This window comes from Gouania willdenowi, chromosome 6, assembly GCF_900634775.1.
Source record: "Gouania willdenowi chromosome 6, fGouWil2.1, whole genome shotgun sequence".
In the NCBI taxonomy this organism is placed as follows: domain Eukaryota; kingdom Metazoa; phylum Chordata; class Actinopteri; order Blenniiformes; family Gobiesocidae; genus Gouania; species Gouania willdenowi.
The window spans coordinates 196,608-211,972 of NC_041049.1; the positions used below are offsets into that span (position 1 = coordinate 196,608).

At 42.1% G+C, this 15,365-nt stretch overlaps 1 protein-coding gene across 1 annotated transcript in view; it reads right to left on the reverse strand.

Annotated features, from left to right (window-relative positions):
- Nucleotides 1-45: 45 nt before the first annotated feature.
- Nucleotides 46-15,365, reverse strand: part of lemd3 (LEM domain containing 3) — a 28,386-nt gene continuing 13,066 nt past the window's right edge. Inside the window, exons 12-13 of the mRNA XM_028450955.1 lie at nucleotides 765-843; nucleotides 46-688 (exon numbers count right to left, since the gene is read on the reverse strand). Coding sequence (XP_028306756.1) covers nucleotides 561-688; nucleotides 765-843 — 207 coding nt within the window. The 3' untranslated portion in view covers nucleotides 46-560. The remainder of the gene's footprint in view (nucleotides 689-764; nucleotides 844-15,365) is intronic.

Sequence of the window (15,365 nt, forward strand, 5' to 3'; positions counted from 1 at the left end):
ACACACACACACACACACACACACACACACACACACACACACACACACACACACACACACACACACACACACACACACACACACACACACACACACACACACACACACACACACACACACACACACAGGAATAAAGCTGCAGGTGACGCTCGTACAAAGAATAAATAGAAGCTTTGGGTTTGATAAAGAAATGTGCTACAAAGTTCCTAAACATGGACCAAACCACTACATCTACAGCGTCTGAGACACAGCACTGCTGTAAGGCACCGTGAGAGACACACAGAGCGTCTGATTCAAAACACACACACACACACACACACACACCACAACACACACACACACACACACACACACACACACACACACACACACACACACACACACACACACACACACACACACACACACACACACACACACACACACACACACAGTCTTTTGGCAACATGTGGACTGACTGCAGGAAGCACCGGTTGAGGGCTTGGCCTCTGCCCTGCTGTGTGGGAGGAGCTAGTGGTCCTCTGAGGGGCAGAGCTGCAGGTGCTCAGGTGGGGGAGGAGCTAGTGGTCTTCTGAAGGGCGGAGCTGCAGGTGATTGGAGGCCTTCAGAGCTCTGCTGCAGCTCTGAGCCTGAGGGAATCGCTGATGGTAGCGGTCCAGACGAAGGTACTTCACCGTCACCAGCTTCCCTGTGACACACACACACACACGTAGCAAGGGGGTGTGTGCGCGCTGTGATTGGTCTTCAGACCAGGATCAACTCACCATCGAACCAGGAACCATGGAGAGCTTTGAAGGCCTTCCCCGAGTGTTCAGCAGAGATGCACTTTACATACACACAGCCCTGTGGACACGCACACACACACAGGAGGTCAGAGGTCAACAAGTGATGGAACAATGCGTCAACATCTGCAAAAATACTTCCACGTTAATTTTTTCACGTTGAGTCAAACCCAAACATATATGTTGACCCAGTCCAGTGGTGGCAGTAACGTATCCGTAACGTGACACCTGTCAGTCAGGGGCTGTCTGTCTCTGTGTGCAAGCTGCTGAGGGGTGTGGACTGCTGCACCTAAGTGGGCGTGGCCAGGTGTATTTAAAGATGGGCAGTTGATCACCCAAAGTGCGCACATTATGATCTTTCCATCCTGCTGCTGGTCTGTGTGTGTCCTCTGCTTCAATGTTTCACTCCTGGTGATTAATGTCGACCGTTTTTACTTGACTTTTGTAAAATAAACCACACTGTTCCACTCTTTTGTTGCGGCCAACATGAGCAACATACCCGTAACGCATCAGTAACGTATCCATTAGGGCTGAAACGATTCTTCAAATAACTCGAATAATTCGATTATAAAAAGCTTTGAAGCAATTTTTTGTACGCGGTGACGAACTGAATATACCTCGTTCTGAGACCAATCATGAGCATTTATGCACATACACGCACAACCATATATTGTATTTTTGCTGAACAAATAATAATTCCGTTTAGTTTATTTTTGTTTTCAAAGTGAACACGTGTTTTATTAGTTTATTGTTGTATGTGCATCACTTTCTCTCTGGTGAAAGACGGGGACACCAGTCAAGTGCGAAAAAGACAGAATGTCTAAAGTGTGGGAGCATTTTAACGTATTCCAGTGTAGAGACTGTAAGATGTCTACACTCGTAATCGTAAGTTTGATAGGATAGTCCTCCATGTCGGCACTAATGACTCCCGACGTCGTCAGTCGGAAGCAACCAAAGTGAACATTGACGTGCTGACGTGGTGACGTATCGATCATTTCCTGTTTACACTCTACCGCTGTTTGCAGCGCTCTACTACTGTGTTCTGCTAACTCTAATCAAACTTGTTGTCATTGATATTTTAGCCTTGAAAACACTTGTTTTAATTTTTTACCGTACAGTTAAACGTACGAAGGTTAAGTAAAAAGCAATCTCGCCTCTTATAGGCAGTACAATCTCCTTTAAACTTCCTTTTGTCCTTAGCTTAGCTTAGCTTAGCTTAAATTTAGCACCTATGGCTTCTCTCTCCTCCCCTCCGCTCTCCTGCCCGGTGTGTCAGATGTTTAGTTACTCCTCGTCCTCCTTTAGGGACAATGGTAGTTGCATAAAGTGTAGCGTACTGTTAGATATGGAGGCGAGGATCAACAATCTGGAAGAAGCGGTTCCGCACCCCCTGATACCAAAACCGAAGCTAGCAAGCAGGACCTAGCCGGTGCGGACCGTGCTAGCTCTAGCTTAGCCTCCCCCCCGGCCAGCAATGAGTGGGTTACTGTCCGTGGTAAGCATAGTCGAAGGTCAAAAAGCCGCTCGGGACACCACCATGTTCACGTCTCAAACAGGTTCTCCCCCCTCCGTGAGGACAACACACTCACCGGGGAACAAACTCTGATAATTGGCGACTCCATAGTGAGAAACGTGAAGCTAGCGAAGTCAGCGGGCATTGTGAGGTGCATCCCAGGGGCCAGAGCGGGCGACATAGAATCAAATCTAAAGTTGCTGGCAAAGAGTAACCGTAAGTTTGATAGGATAGTCCTCCATGTCGGCACTAATGACTCCCGACGTCGTCAGTCGGAAGCAACCAAAGTGAACATTGAATCAGTTTGTGCTTATGCTAAAACAATGTCGGACTCCGTAATTTTCTCTGGTCCCTTACCAAATCTGACCAGTGATGACATGTATAGCCGCATGTCATCATTTAACCGCTGGCTATCGAGGTGGTGTCCAGAAAAACGGGGGTGGGCTTCATTGATAATTGGAGATCCTTCTGGGGAAAACCGAACCTGATAGGAAGAGATGGAATCCATCCTACTTTGGAGGGAGCATCTCTACTATCAGAAAACATGGCACATTTATGACATCTCATGAATGAGACCATGTTACAGAGGCGGAGTCCTCCACGCCCCTCTGCGCTTGCCTTAGGACAGTTTCCCTCCCATTGCTATTATGATAGCTGTGTTCATCGCCATGACAACTGTTGTGATGGTGATGAATATTATTTTATGGAGACGGTGTCAGTCCCCCCGACCCATATTTCACAATGATTTTAACATAAAATCAAATAAAAGAGCTATCAATTATAAAAATCTGAAAAAAATTAAAATCTCAAATCTAGAAACACCAAAACATAAAACCATTAGATGTTCTCTATTAAATATTAGATCACTGAGATCCAAATCTCTACTAGTAAATGACCTTATCTCAGAAAATAACTTTGATTTATTCTGTTTAACTGAAACATGGCTGTATCAAGATGAATATGTTAGTTTAAATGAAGCCACTCCTCCCAGTCATTTAAATACTCATATGCCACGAGACATAGGCCGTGGAGGTGGTGTAGCAGCTATTTATCATTCCTCTCTCCTAATCTATCCTAAACCAAAGGCCAGTTACACTTCCTTTGAAAGCCTGGTTCTAAATTTATCTCATATCGAATCAAAACCTGCCAGCCAGTCTTATTTGTGATAATTTACCGTCCTCCAGGCCCTTATTCTGAATTTCTATCAGAATTCTCTGAGTTTATATCAAACTTAGTCCTCAGTTCTGATAAAATACTGATAGTAGGAGATTTTAATATCCATGTGGACAAAGATAGTGATAGCCTGAGCTCAGCCTTTATGTCCCTAATAGACTCAGTTGGCTTTTTTCAAACTATTAATGAAGCTACTCATCGTTTAAATCATACTCTTGATCTTGTTCTAACATATGGCCTTGATATTAATGAACTAAAAGTCTACCCTGAAAATCCTCTGCTATCAGATCACTTTTTAATATCTTTTAACATTATCCTAGAGGATCTCGCACTGTGCAATAAAATAGTTACAAGTAGAAATCTATCCAACAGTGCTGTGGCTAAATTTAAAGAGGCCATTCCTGCTGCCTTAAACTCAGTGCACCATCCAATAAATAACTATGATATTAATTATAACCCCTCTCAACTGGATCTGCTTGTCGATAGCTCTGCTAGTCTACTAAAATCCACCTTGGACTCAATTGCCCCATTGAGGGAAAAAACTATTAAACGTCAGAGGAAAGCTCCGTGGTTTAGCTCTGAAACTCACACACTCAAACAAACAACCCGTAAATTAGAGAGAATGTGGCGCTCCAATAAAACAGAGGAGTCACGAATACTCTGGCAAGAAAGCCATAGTAAATACATGACAGCCTTACGACATAGTCGATCTACATACTATTCCTCACTAATTGAAGAAAATAAAATAATCCGAGGTACCTTTCAGCACTGTAGCCAGGCTAACACAAAGTCAGAGCTCTATTGAGCCCATGATTCCTCTAGCCCTCAGCTGTGAGGACTTTGACATTTTTTAACGATAAAATTCACAAGATTAGAGATAAAATTAGCCACTCCCTGCCTTCACCTGGGCCTGCTGTACCATTAAATGTAAATAGGCCTAACCTAAACTGTTTCACACATATAGGACTTCAGGAACTTAACTCTATTATTTCATCCTCCAAACCATCGACCTGCCTTTCAGATCCGATCCCAACTAAGCTGTTTAAAGAAGTTGTTCCCCTGGTCTGCCCATCTTTGTTGGAGACAATAAATATATCCCTATCAATAGGCTACGTGCCACAGTCCTTTAAAGTAGCTGTAATCAAACCCCTTCTCAAAAAACCTACTCTTGATTCCAGCACTTTAGCAAACTACAGGCCTATATCTAATCTTCCTTTTATTTCAAAGATTCTTGAGAAAGTTGTGGCAGCTCAGCTCTGTGAATTTCTTCAAAACAACAGCCTGTTCGAGGACTTCCAGTCAGGTTTTAGAGCTCAACACAGCACAGAGACTGCTTTAGTTAAAGTAACTAATGATCTACTCTGGGCTTCAGATGAAGGACGACTCTCAGTGCTGGTTTTATTAGATCTTAGTGCAGCTTTTGACACTATAGATCACTATATTCTACTAGAGAGATTAGAGAAATTACTTGGAATCACAGGGACTGCCCTAAACTGGTTTAAGTCCTACCTATCTGATAGGTACCAGTTTGTACACGTGAATAATAAGTCTTCTGTGTACACTAAAGTAAGCTACGGGGTTCCTCAGGGCTCTGTGCTAGGTCCAATCCTCTTCTGTATCTATATGATCCCCCTTGGTAATGTTATGAGAAATACTCTGTTAACTTCCACTGCTATGCTGATGATACCCAACTGTATGTATCAATGAAGTCAGGTGAGACAAATCAGCTATCTAAACTTGAGGCCTGTCTAAAGGACATTAGGGCCTGGATGGACCAAAATTTTCTTCTTCTCAACTCAGACAAGACTGAGGTCATTGTACTGGGCCCGCGACACCTTAGAGAAACCTATGCTAGCCTAACTGCCCTAGATGGCATTACTCTGGCACAAAGCACAACTGTTAGAAATCTTGGGGTTCTATTTGATCAGGACTTATCCTTCAACTCTCACATAAAACAAACTTCAAGAACTGCCTTCTTTCATCTCCGTAACATTGCTAAAATCAGATCTATCCTGTCTCAGGGCGACGCCGAAAAACTAGTCCATGCTTTTGTTACCTCTAGACTGGATTATTGTAATTCTCTTTTAGTAGGCTGCCCGAGCAAGTCGCTTAAGACACTTCAGCTGGTTCAAAATGCTGCAGCACGTGTACTGACTAAAACTAGGAGAAGAGATCACATTACTCCTGTATTAGCCTCTCTGCATTGGCTTCCCATAAAATATAGAATAGAATTCAAGATTCTTCTTCTCACTTATAAAGCCCTAAATGGACAGGCACCAGTCTATCTCAAGGAGCTTGTAGTGCCATACAATCCCCCCAGAACACTACGCTCTCAAAATGCTGGACTACTCGTTGTTCCATTCATCTCTAAAAGTAGTATAGGAGGAAGAGCTTTCAGTTATCAGGCCCCACTTCTCTGGAACCATCTACCAACCACGGTTCGGGGGGCAGACACCCTCTCTACCTTTAAGGTTAGGCTCAAAACATTCCTCTTTGATAAAGCTTTTAGTTAGGAACCAGCTCATAGCTCATAATTAAGATGCAATAGGCATAGACTGCCGGGGGGGGGGGTCTGGCATGCTCGGTTGGAGAGAGGTTGGAGAGGGCGTTAAGAGAGAGGTCATTTAGGTTAGAGAGGGACCGGAGAGGGTCCCATTCCTCTCTCAAACACTCCCTCTATGTCTGCTTCTTCCCTTGTGTGTTTGCTCCTGTACTCCTTCTGGCTTTTGTCTTGCAGGTCCGTGGGATCCTCAGTGTGGAGTTACAGAGACTCAGCGGCTCTGTCTCCACCCTTTCCTCTGCACACACCCAACACAGCATAACGTGGATGGCTGTTCATCATAGGAATGGGATCCACACAAGGTTCCTGCTGCTTAACAGAAGGTTTTCCTTGCCGCCATGATGAATTCATGTTGGGTGTGGGATACATATGTATGTGTATATACGTATATATGCATATGTGTGTATCCATAAAATGAAGAGTCCGTCCTTAAGACTGCTCTACTGTAAAGTGCCTTGAGATACCATTGGTTATGATTTGGCGCTATACAAATAAAGATTGATTGATTGATTGATTGATTGAATCAGTTTGTGCTTATGCTAAAACAATGTCGGACTCCGTAATTTTCTCTGGTCCTTTACCAAATCTGACCAGTGATGACATGTATAGCCTATAGCATGTCATCATTTAACCGCTGGCTATCGAGGTGGTGTCCAGAAAACGAGGTGGGCTTCATTGATAATTGGAGATCCTTCTGGGGAAAACCGAACCTGATAGGAAGAGATGGAATCCATCCTACTTTGGAGGGAGCATCTCTACTATCAGAAAACATGGCACAGTCACTGTTATGACATCTCATGAATGAGACCATGTTACAGAGGCGGAGTCCTCCACGCCCCTCTGCGCTTGCCTTAGGACAGTTTCCCTCCCATTGCTATCATGATAGCTGTGTTCATCGCCATGGCAACTGTTGTGATGGTGATGAATATTATTTTATGGAGACGGTTGTCAGTCCCCCGACCCATATTTCACAATGATTTTAACATAAAATCAAATAAAAGAGCTATCAATTATAAAAATCTGAAAAAAAATTAAAATCTCAAATCTAGAAACACCAAAACATAAAAGCATTAGATGTGCTCTATTAAATATTAGATCACTGAGACCAAATCTCTACTAGTAAATGACCTTATCTCAGAAAATAACTTTGATTTATTCTGTTTAACTGAAACATGGCTGTATCAAGATGAATATGTTAGTTTAAATGAAGCCACTCCTCCCAGTCATTTAAATACTCATATGCCACGAGACATAGGCCGTGGAGGTGGTGTAGCAGCTATTTATCATTCCTCTCTCCTAATCTATCCTAAACCAAAGGCTAGTTACACTTCCTTTGAAAGCCTGGTTCTAAATTTATCTCATACCAAATCAAAAACCTTCCAGCCAGTCTTATTTGTGATAATTTACCGTCCTCCAGGCCCTTATTCTGAATTTCTATCAGAATTCTCTGAGTTCATATCAAACTTAGTCCTCAGTTCTGATAAAATACTGATAGTAGGAGATTTTAATATCCATGTGGACAAAGATAGTGATAGCCTGAGCTCAGCCTTTATGTCCCTAATAGACTCAGTTGGCTTTTTTTCAAACTATTAATGAAGCTACTCATCATTTAAATCATACTCTTGATCTTGTTCTAACATATGGCCTTGATATTAATGAACTAAAAGTCTACCCTGAAAATCCTCTGCTATCAGATCACTTTTTAATATCTTTTAACATTATCCTAGAGGATCTCGCACTGTGCAATAAAATAGTTACAAGTAGAAATCTATCCAACAGTGCTGTGGCTAAATTTAAAGAGGCCATTCCTGCTGCCTTAAACTCAGTGCACCATCCAATAAATAACTATGATATTAATTATAACCCCTCTCAACTGGATCTGCTTGTCGATAGCTCTGCTAGTCTACTAAAATCCACCTTGGACTCAATTGCCCCATTGAGGGAAAAAACTATTAAACGTCAGAGGAAAGATCGTGGTTTAGCTCTGAAACTCACACACTCAAACAAACAACCCGTAAATTAGAGAGAATGTGGCGCTCCAATAAAACAGAGGAGTCACGAATACTCTGGCAAGAAAGCCATAGTAAATACATGACAGCCTTACGACATAGTCGATCTACATACTATTCCTCACTAATTGAAGAAAATAAAAATAATCCGAGGTACCTTTTCAGCACTGTAGCCAGGCTAACACAAAGTCAGAGCTCTATTGAGCCCATGATTCCTCTAGCCCTCAGCTGTGAGGACTTTGACATTTTTTAACGATAAAATTCACAAGATTAGAGATAAAATTAGCCACTCCCTGCCTTCACCTGGGCCTGCTGTACCATTAAATGTAAATAGGCCTAACCTAAACTGTTTCACACATATAGGACTTCAGGAACTTAACTCTATTATTTCATCCTCCAACCATCGACCTGCCTTTCAGATCCGATCCCAACTAAGCTGTTTAAAGAAGTTGTTCCCCTGGTCTGCCCATCTTTGTTGGAGACAATAAATATATCCCTATCAATAGGCTACGTGCCACAGTCCTTTAAAGTAGCTGTAATCAAACCCCTTCTCAAAAAACCTACTCTTGATTCCAGCACTTTAGCAAACTACAGGCCTATATCTAATCTTCCTTTTATTTCAAAGATTCTTGAGAAAGTTGTGGCAGCTCAGCTCTGTGAATTTCTTCAAAACAACAGCCTGTTCGAGGACTTCCAGTCAGGTTTTAGAGCTCAACACAGCACAGAGACTGCTTTAGTTAAAGTAACTAATGATCTACTCTGGGCTTCAGATGAAGGACGACTCTCAGTGCTGGTTTTATTAGATCTTAGTGCAGCTTTTGACACTATAGATCACTATATTCTACTAGAGAGATTAGAGAAATTACTTGGAATCACAGGGACTGCCCTAAACTGGTTTAAGTCCTACCTATCTGATAGGTACCAGTTTGTACACGTGAATAATAAGTCTTCTGTGTACACTAAAGTAAGCTACGGGGTTCCTCAGGGCTCTGTGCTAGGTCCAATCCTCTTCTGTATCTATATGATCCCCCTTGGTAATGTTATGAGAAAATACTCTGTTAACTTCCACTGCTATGCTGATGATACCCAACTGTATGTATCAATGAAGTCAGGTGAGACAAATCAGCTATCTAAACTTGAGGCCTGTCTAAAGGACATTAGGGCCTGGATGGACCAAAATTTTCTTCTTCTCAACTCAGACAAGACTGAGGTCATTGTACTGGGCCCGCGACACCTTAGAGAAACCTATGCTAGCCTAACTGCCCTAGATGGCATTACTCTGGCACAAAGCACAACTGTTAGAAACCTTGGGGTTCTATTTGATCAGGACTTATCCTTCAACTCTCACATAAAACAAACTTCAAGAACTGCCTTCTTTCATCTCCGTAACATTGCTAAATCAGATCTATCCTGTCTCAGGGCGACGCCGAAAAACTAGTCCATGCTTTTGTTACCTCTAGACTGGATTATTGTAATTCTCTTTTAGTAGGCTGCCCGAGCAAGTCGCTTAAGGACACTTCAGCTGGTTCAAAATGCTGCAGCACGTGTACTGACTAAAACTAGGAGAAGAGATCACATTACTCCTGTATTAGCCTCTCTGCATTGGCTTCCCATAAAATATAGAATAGAATTCAAGATTCTTCTTCTCACTTATAAAGCCCTAAATGGACAGGCACCAGTCTATCTCAAGGAGCTTGTAGTGCCATACAATCCCCCCAGAACACTACGCTCTCAAAATGCTGGACTACTCGTTGTTCCATTCATCTCTAAAAGTAGTATAGGAGGAAGAGCTTTCAGTTATCAGGCCCCCACTTCTCTGGAACCATCTACCAACCACGGTTCGGGGGGCAGACACCCCTCTCTACCTTTAAGGTTAGGCTCAAAACATTCCTCTTTGATAAAGCTTTTAGTTAGGAACCAGCTCATAGCTCATAATTAAGATGCAATAGGCATAGACTGCCGGGGGGGGGGGTCTGGCATGCTCGGTTGGAGAGAGGTTGGAGAGGGCGTTAAGAGAGAGGTCATTTAGGTTAGAGAGGGACCGGAGAGGGTCCCATTCCTCTCTCAAACACTCCCTCTATGTCTGCTTCTTCCCTTGTGTGTTTGCTCCTGTACTCCTTCTGGCTTTTGTCTTGCAGGTCCGTGGGATCCTCAGTGTGGCGTTACAGAGACTCAGCGGCTCTGTCTCCACCCTTTCCTCTGCACACACCCAACACAGCATAACGTGGATGGCTGTTCATCATAGGAATGGGATCCACACAAGGTTCCTGCTGCTTAACAGAAGGTTTTCCTTGCCGCCATGATGAATTCATGTTGGGTGTGGGATACATATGTATGTGTATATACGTATATATGCATATGTGTGTATCCATAAAATGAAGAGTCCGTCCTTAAGACTGCTCTACTGTAAAGTGCCTTGAGATACCATTGGTTATGATTTGGCGCTATACAAATAAAGATTGATTGATTGATTGATGATTGAATCAGTTTGTGCTTATGCTAAAACAATGTCGGACTCCGTAATTTTCTCTGGTCCTTTACCAAATCTGACCAGTGATGACATGTATAGCCTATAGCATGTCATCATTTAACCGCTGGCTATCGAGGTGGTGTCCAGAAAACGAGGTGGGCTTCATTGATAATTGGAGATCCTTCTGGGGAAAACCGAACCTGATAGGAAGAGATGGAATCCATCCTACTTTGGAGGGAGCATCTCTACTATCAGAAAACATGGCACAGTCACTGTTATGACATCTCATGAATGAGACCATGTTACAGAGGCGGAGTCCTCCACGCCCCTCTGCGCTTGCCTTAGGACAGTTTCCCTCCCATTGCTATCATGATAGCTGTGTTCATCGCCATGGCAACTGTTGTGATGGTGATGAATATTATTTTATGGAGACGGTGTCAGTCCCCCGACCCATATTTCACAATGATTTTAACATAAAATCAAATAAAAGAGCTATCAATTATAAAAATCTGAAAAAAATTAAAATCTCAAATCTAGAAACACCAAAACATAAAAGCATTAGATGTGCTCTATTAAATATTAGATCACTGAGACCAAATCTCTACTAGTAAATGACCTTATCTCAGAAAATAACTTTGATTTATTCTGTTTAACTGAAACATGGCTGTATCAAGATGAATATGTTAGTTTAAATGAAGCCACTCCTCCCAGTCATTTAAATACTCATATGCCACGAGACATAGGCCGTGGAGGTGGTGTAGCAGCTATTTATCATTCCTCTCTCCTAATCTATCCTAAACCAAAGGCTAGTTACACTTCCTTTGAAAGCCTGGTTCTAAATTTATCTCATACCAAATCAAAAACCTTCCAGCCAGTCTTATTTGTGATAATTTACCGTCCTCCAGGCCCTTATTCTGAATTTCTATCAGAATTCTCTGAGTTCATATCAAACTTAGTCCTCAGTTCTGATAAAATACTGATAGTAGGAGATTTTAATATCCATGTGGACAAAGATAGTGATAGCCTGAGCTCAGCCTTTATGTCCCTAATAGACTCAGTTGGCTTTTTTCAAACTATTAATGAAGCTACTCATCATTTAAATCATACTCTTGATCTTGTTCTAACATATGGCCTTGATATTAATGAACTAAAAGTCTACCCTGAAAATCCTCTGCTATCAGATCACTTTTTAATATCTTTTAACATTATCCTAGAGGATCTCGCACTGTGCAATAAAATAGTTACAAGTAGAAATCTATCCAACAGTGCTGTGGCTAAATTTAAAGAGGCCATTCCTGCTGCCTTAAACTCAGTGCACCATCCAATAAATAACTATGATATTAATTATAACCCCTCTCAACTGGATCTGCTTGTCGATAGCTCTGCTAGTCTACTAAAATCCACCTTGGACTCAATTGCCCCATTGAGGGAAAAAACTATTAAACGTCAGAGGAAAGCTCCGTGGTTTAGCTCTGAAACTCACACACTCAAACAAACAACCCGTAAATTAGAGAGAATGTGGCGCTCCAATAAAACAGAGGAGTCACGAATACTCTGGCAAGAAAGCCATAGTAAATACATGACAGCCTTACGACATAGTCGATCTACATACTATTCCTCACTAATTGAAGAAAATAAACATAATCCGAGGTACCTTTTCAGCACTGTAGCCAGGCTAACACAAAGTCAGAGCTCTATTGAGCCCATGATTCCTCTAGCCCTCAGCTGTGAGGACTTTGACATTTTTTTAACGATAAAATTCACAAGATTAGAGATAAAATTAGCCACTCCCTGCCTTCACCTGGGCCTGCTGTACCATTAAATGTAAATAGGCCTAACCTAAACTGTTTCACACATATAGGACTTCAGGAACTTAACTCTATTATTTCATCCTCCAAACCATCGACCTGCCTTTCAGATCCGATCCCAACTAAGCTGTTTAAAGAAGTTGTTCCCCTGGTCTGCCCATCTTTGTTGGAGACAATAAATATATCCCTATCAATAGGCTACGTGCCACAGTCCTTTAAAGTAGCTGTAATCAAACCCCTTCTCAAAAAACCTACTCTTGATTCCAGCACTTTAGCAAACTACAGGCCTATATCTAATCTTCCTTTTATTTCAAAGATTCTTGAGAAAGTTGTGGCAGCTCAGCTCTGTGAATTTCTTCAAAACAACAGCCTGTTCGAGGACTTCCAGTCAGGTTTTAGAGCTCAACACAGCACAGAGACTGCTTTAGTTAAAGTAACTAATGATCTACTCTGGGCTTCAGATGAAGGACGACTCTCAGTGCTGGTTTTATTAGATCTTAGTGCAGCTTTTGACACTATAGATCACTATATTCTACTAGAGAGATTAGAGAAATTACTTGGAATCACAGGGACTGCCCTAAACTGGTTTAAGTCCTACCTATCTGATAGGTACCAGTTTGTACACGTGAATAATAAGTCTTCTGTGTACACTAAAGTAAGCTACGGGGTTCCTCAGGGCTCTGTGCTAGGTCCAATCCTCTTCTGTATCTATATGATCCCCCTTGGTAATGTTATGAGAAAATACTCTGTTAACTTCCACTGCTATGCTGATGATACCCAACTGTATGTATCAATGAAGTCAGGTGAGACAAATCAGCTATCTAAACTTGAGGCCTGTCTAAAGGACATTAGGGCCTGGATGGACCAAAATTTTCTTCTTCTCAACTCAGACAAGACTGAGGTCATTGTACTGGGCCCGCGACACCTTAGAGAAACCTATGCTAGCCTAACTGCCCTAGATGGCATTACTCTGGCACAAAGCACAACTGTTAGAAATCTTGGGGTTCTATTTGATCAGGACTTATCCTTCAACTCTCACATAAAACAAACTTCAAGAACTGCCTTCTTTCATCTCCGTAACATTGCTAAAATCAGATCTATCCTGTCTCAGGGCGACGCCGAAAAACTAGTCCATGCTTTTGTTACCTCTAGACTGGATTATTGTAATTCTCTTTAGTAGGCTGCCCGAGCAAGTCGCTTAAGACACTTCAGCTGGTTCAAAATGCTGCAGCACGTGTACTGACTAAAACTAGGAGAAGAGATCACATTACTCCTGTATTAGCCTCTCTGCATTGGCTTCCCATAAAATATAGAATAGAATTCAAGATTCTTCTTCTCACTTATAAAGCCCTAAATGGACAGGCACCAGTCTATCTCAAGGAGCTTGTAGTGCCATACAATCCCCCAGAACACTACGCTCTCAAAATGCTGGACTACTCGTTGTTCCATTCATCTCTAAAAGTAGTATAGGAGGAAGAGCTTTCAGTTATCAGGCCCCACTTCTCTGGAACCATCTACCAACCACGGTTCGGGGGGCAGACACCCTCTCTACCTTTAAGGTTAGGCTCAAAACATTCCTCTTTGATAAAGCTTTTAGTTAGGAACCAGCTCATAGCTCATAATTAAGATGCAATAGGCATAGACTGCCGGGGGGGGGGGTCTGGCATGCTCGGTTGGAGAGAGGTTGGAGAGGGCGTTAAGAGAGAGGTCATTTAGGTTAGAGAGGGACCGGAGAGGGTCCCATTCCTCTCTCAAACACTCCCTCTATGTCTGCTTCTTCCCTTGTGTGTTTGCTCCTGTACTCCTTCTGGCTTTTGTCTTGCAGGTCCGTGGGATCCTCAGTGTGGCGTTACAGAGACTCAGCGGCTCTGTCTCCACCCTTTCCTCTGCACACACCCAACACAGCATAACGTGGATGGCTGTTCATCATAGGAATGGGATCCACACAAGGTTCCTGCTGCTTAACAGAAGGTTTTCCTTGCCGCCATGATGAATTCATGTTGGGTGTGGGATACATATGTATGTGTATATACGTATATATGCATATGTGTGTATCCATAAAATGAAGAGTCCGTCCTTAAGACTGCTCTACTGTAAAGTGCCTTGAGATACCATTGGTTATGATTTGGCGCTATACAATAAAGATTGATTGATGATTGATTGATTGAATCAGTTTGTGCTTATGCTAAAACAATGTCGGACTCCGTAATTTTCTCTGGTCCTTTACCAAATCTGACCAGTGATGACATGTATAGCCTATAGCATGTCATCATTTAACCGCTGGCTATCGAGGTGGTGTCCAGAAAACGAGGTGGGCTTCATTGATAATTGGAGATCCTTCTGGGGAAAACCGAACCTGATAGGAAGAGATGGAATCCATCCTACTTTGGAGGGAGCATCTCTACTATCAGAAAACATGGCACAGTCACTGTTATGACATCTCATGAATGAGACCATGTTACAGAGGCGGAGTCCTCCACGCCCCTCTGCGCTTGCCTTAGGACAGTTTCCCTCCCATTGCTATCATGATAGCTGTGTTCATCACCATCACAACAGTTGTCATGGTGATGAATATATTTTATGGAGACGGTGTCAGTCCCCCGACCCATATTTCACAATGATTTTAACATAAATCAATATAAAAGAGCTATCAATTATAAAAATCTGAAAAAAATTAAATCTCAAATCTAGAAACACCAAAACATAAAAGCATTAGATGTGCTCTATTAAATATTAGATCACTGAGACCAAATCTCTACTAGTAAATGACCTTATCTCAGAAAATAACTTTGATTTATTCTGTTTAACTGAAACATGGCTGTATCAAGATGAATATGTTAGTTTAAATGAAGCCACTCCTCCCAGTCATTTAAATACTCATATGCCACGAGACATAGGCCGTGGAGGTGGTGTAGCAGCTATTATCATTCCTCTCTCCTAATCTATCCTAAACCAAAGGCTAGTTACACTTCCTTTGAAAGCCTGGTTCTAAATTTATCTCATACCAAATCAAAAACCTGCCAGCCAGTCTTATTTGTGATAATTTACCG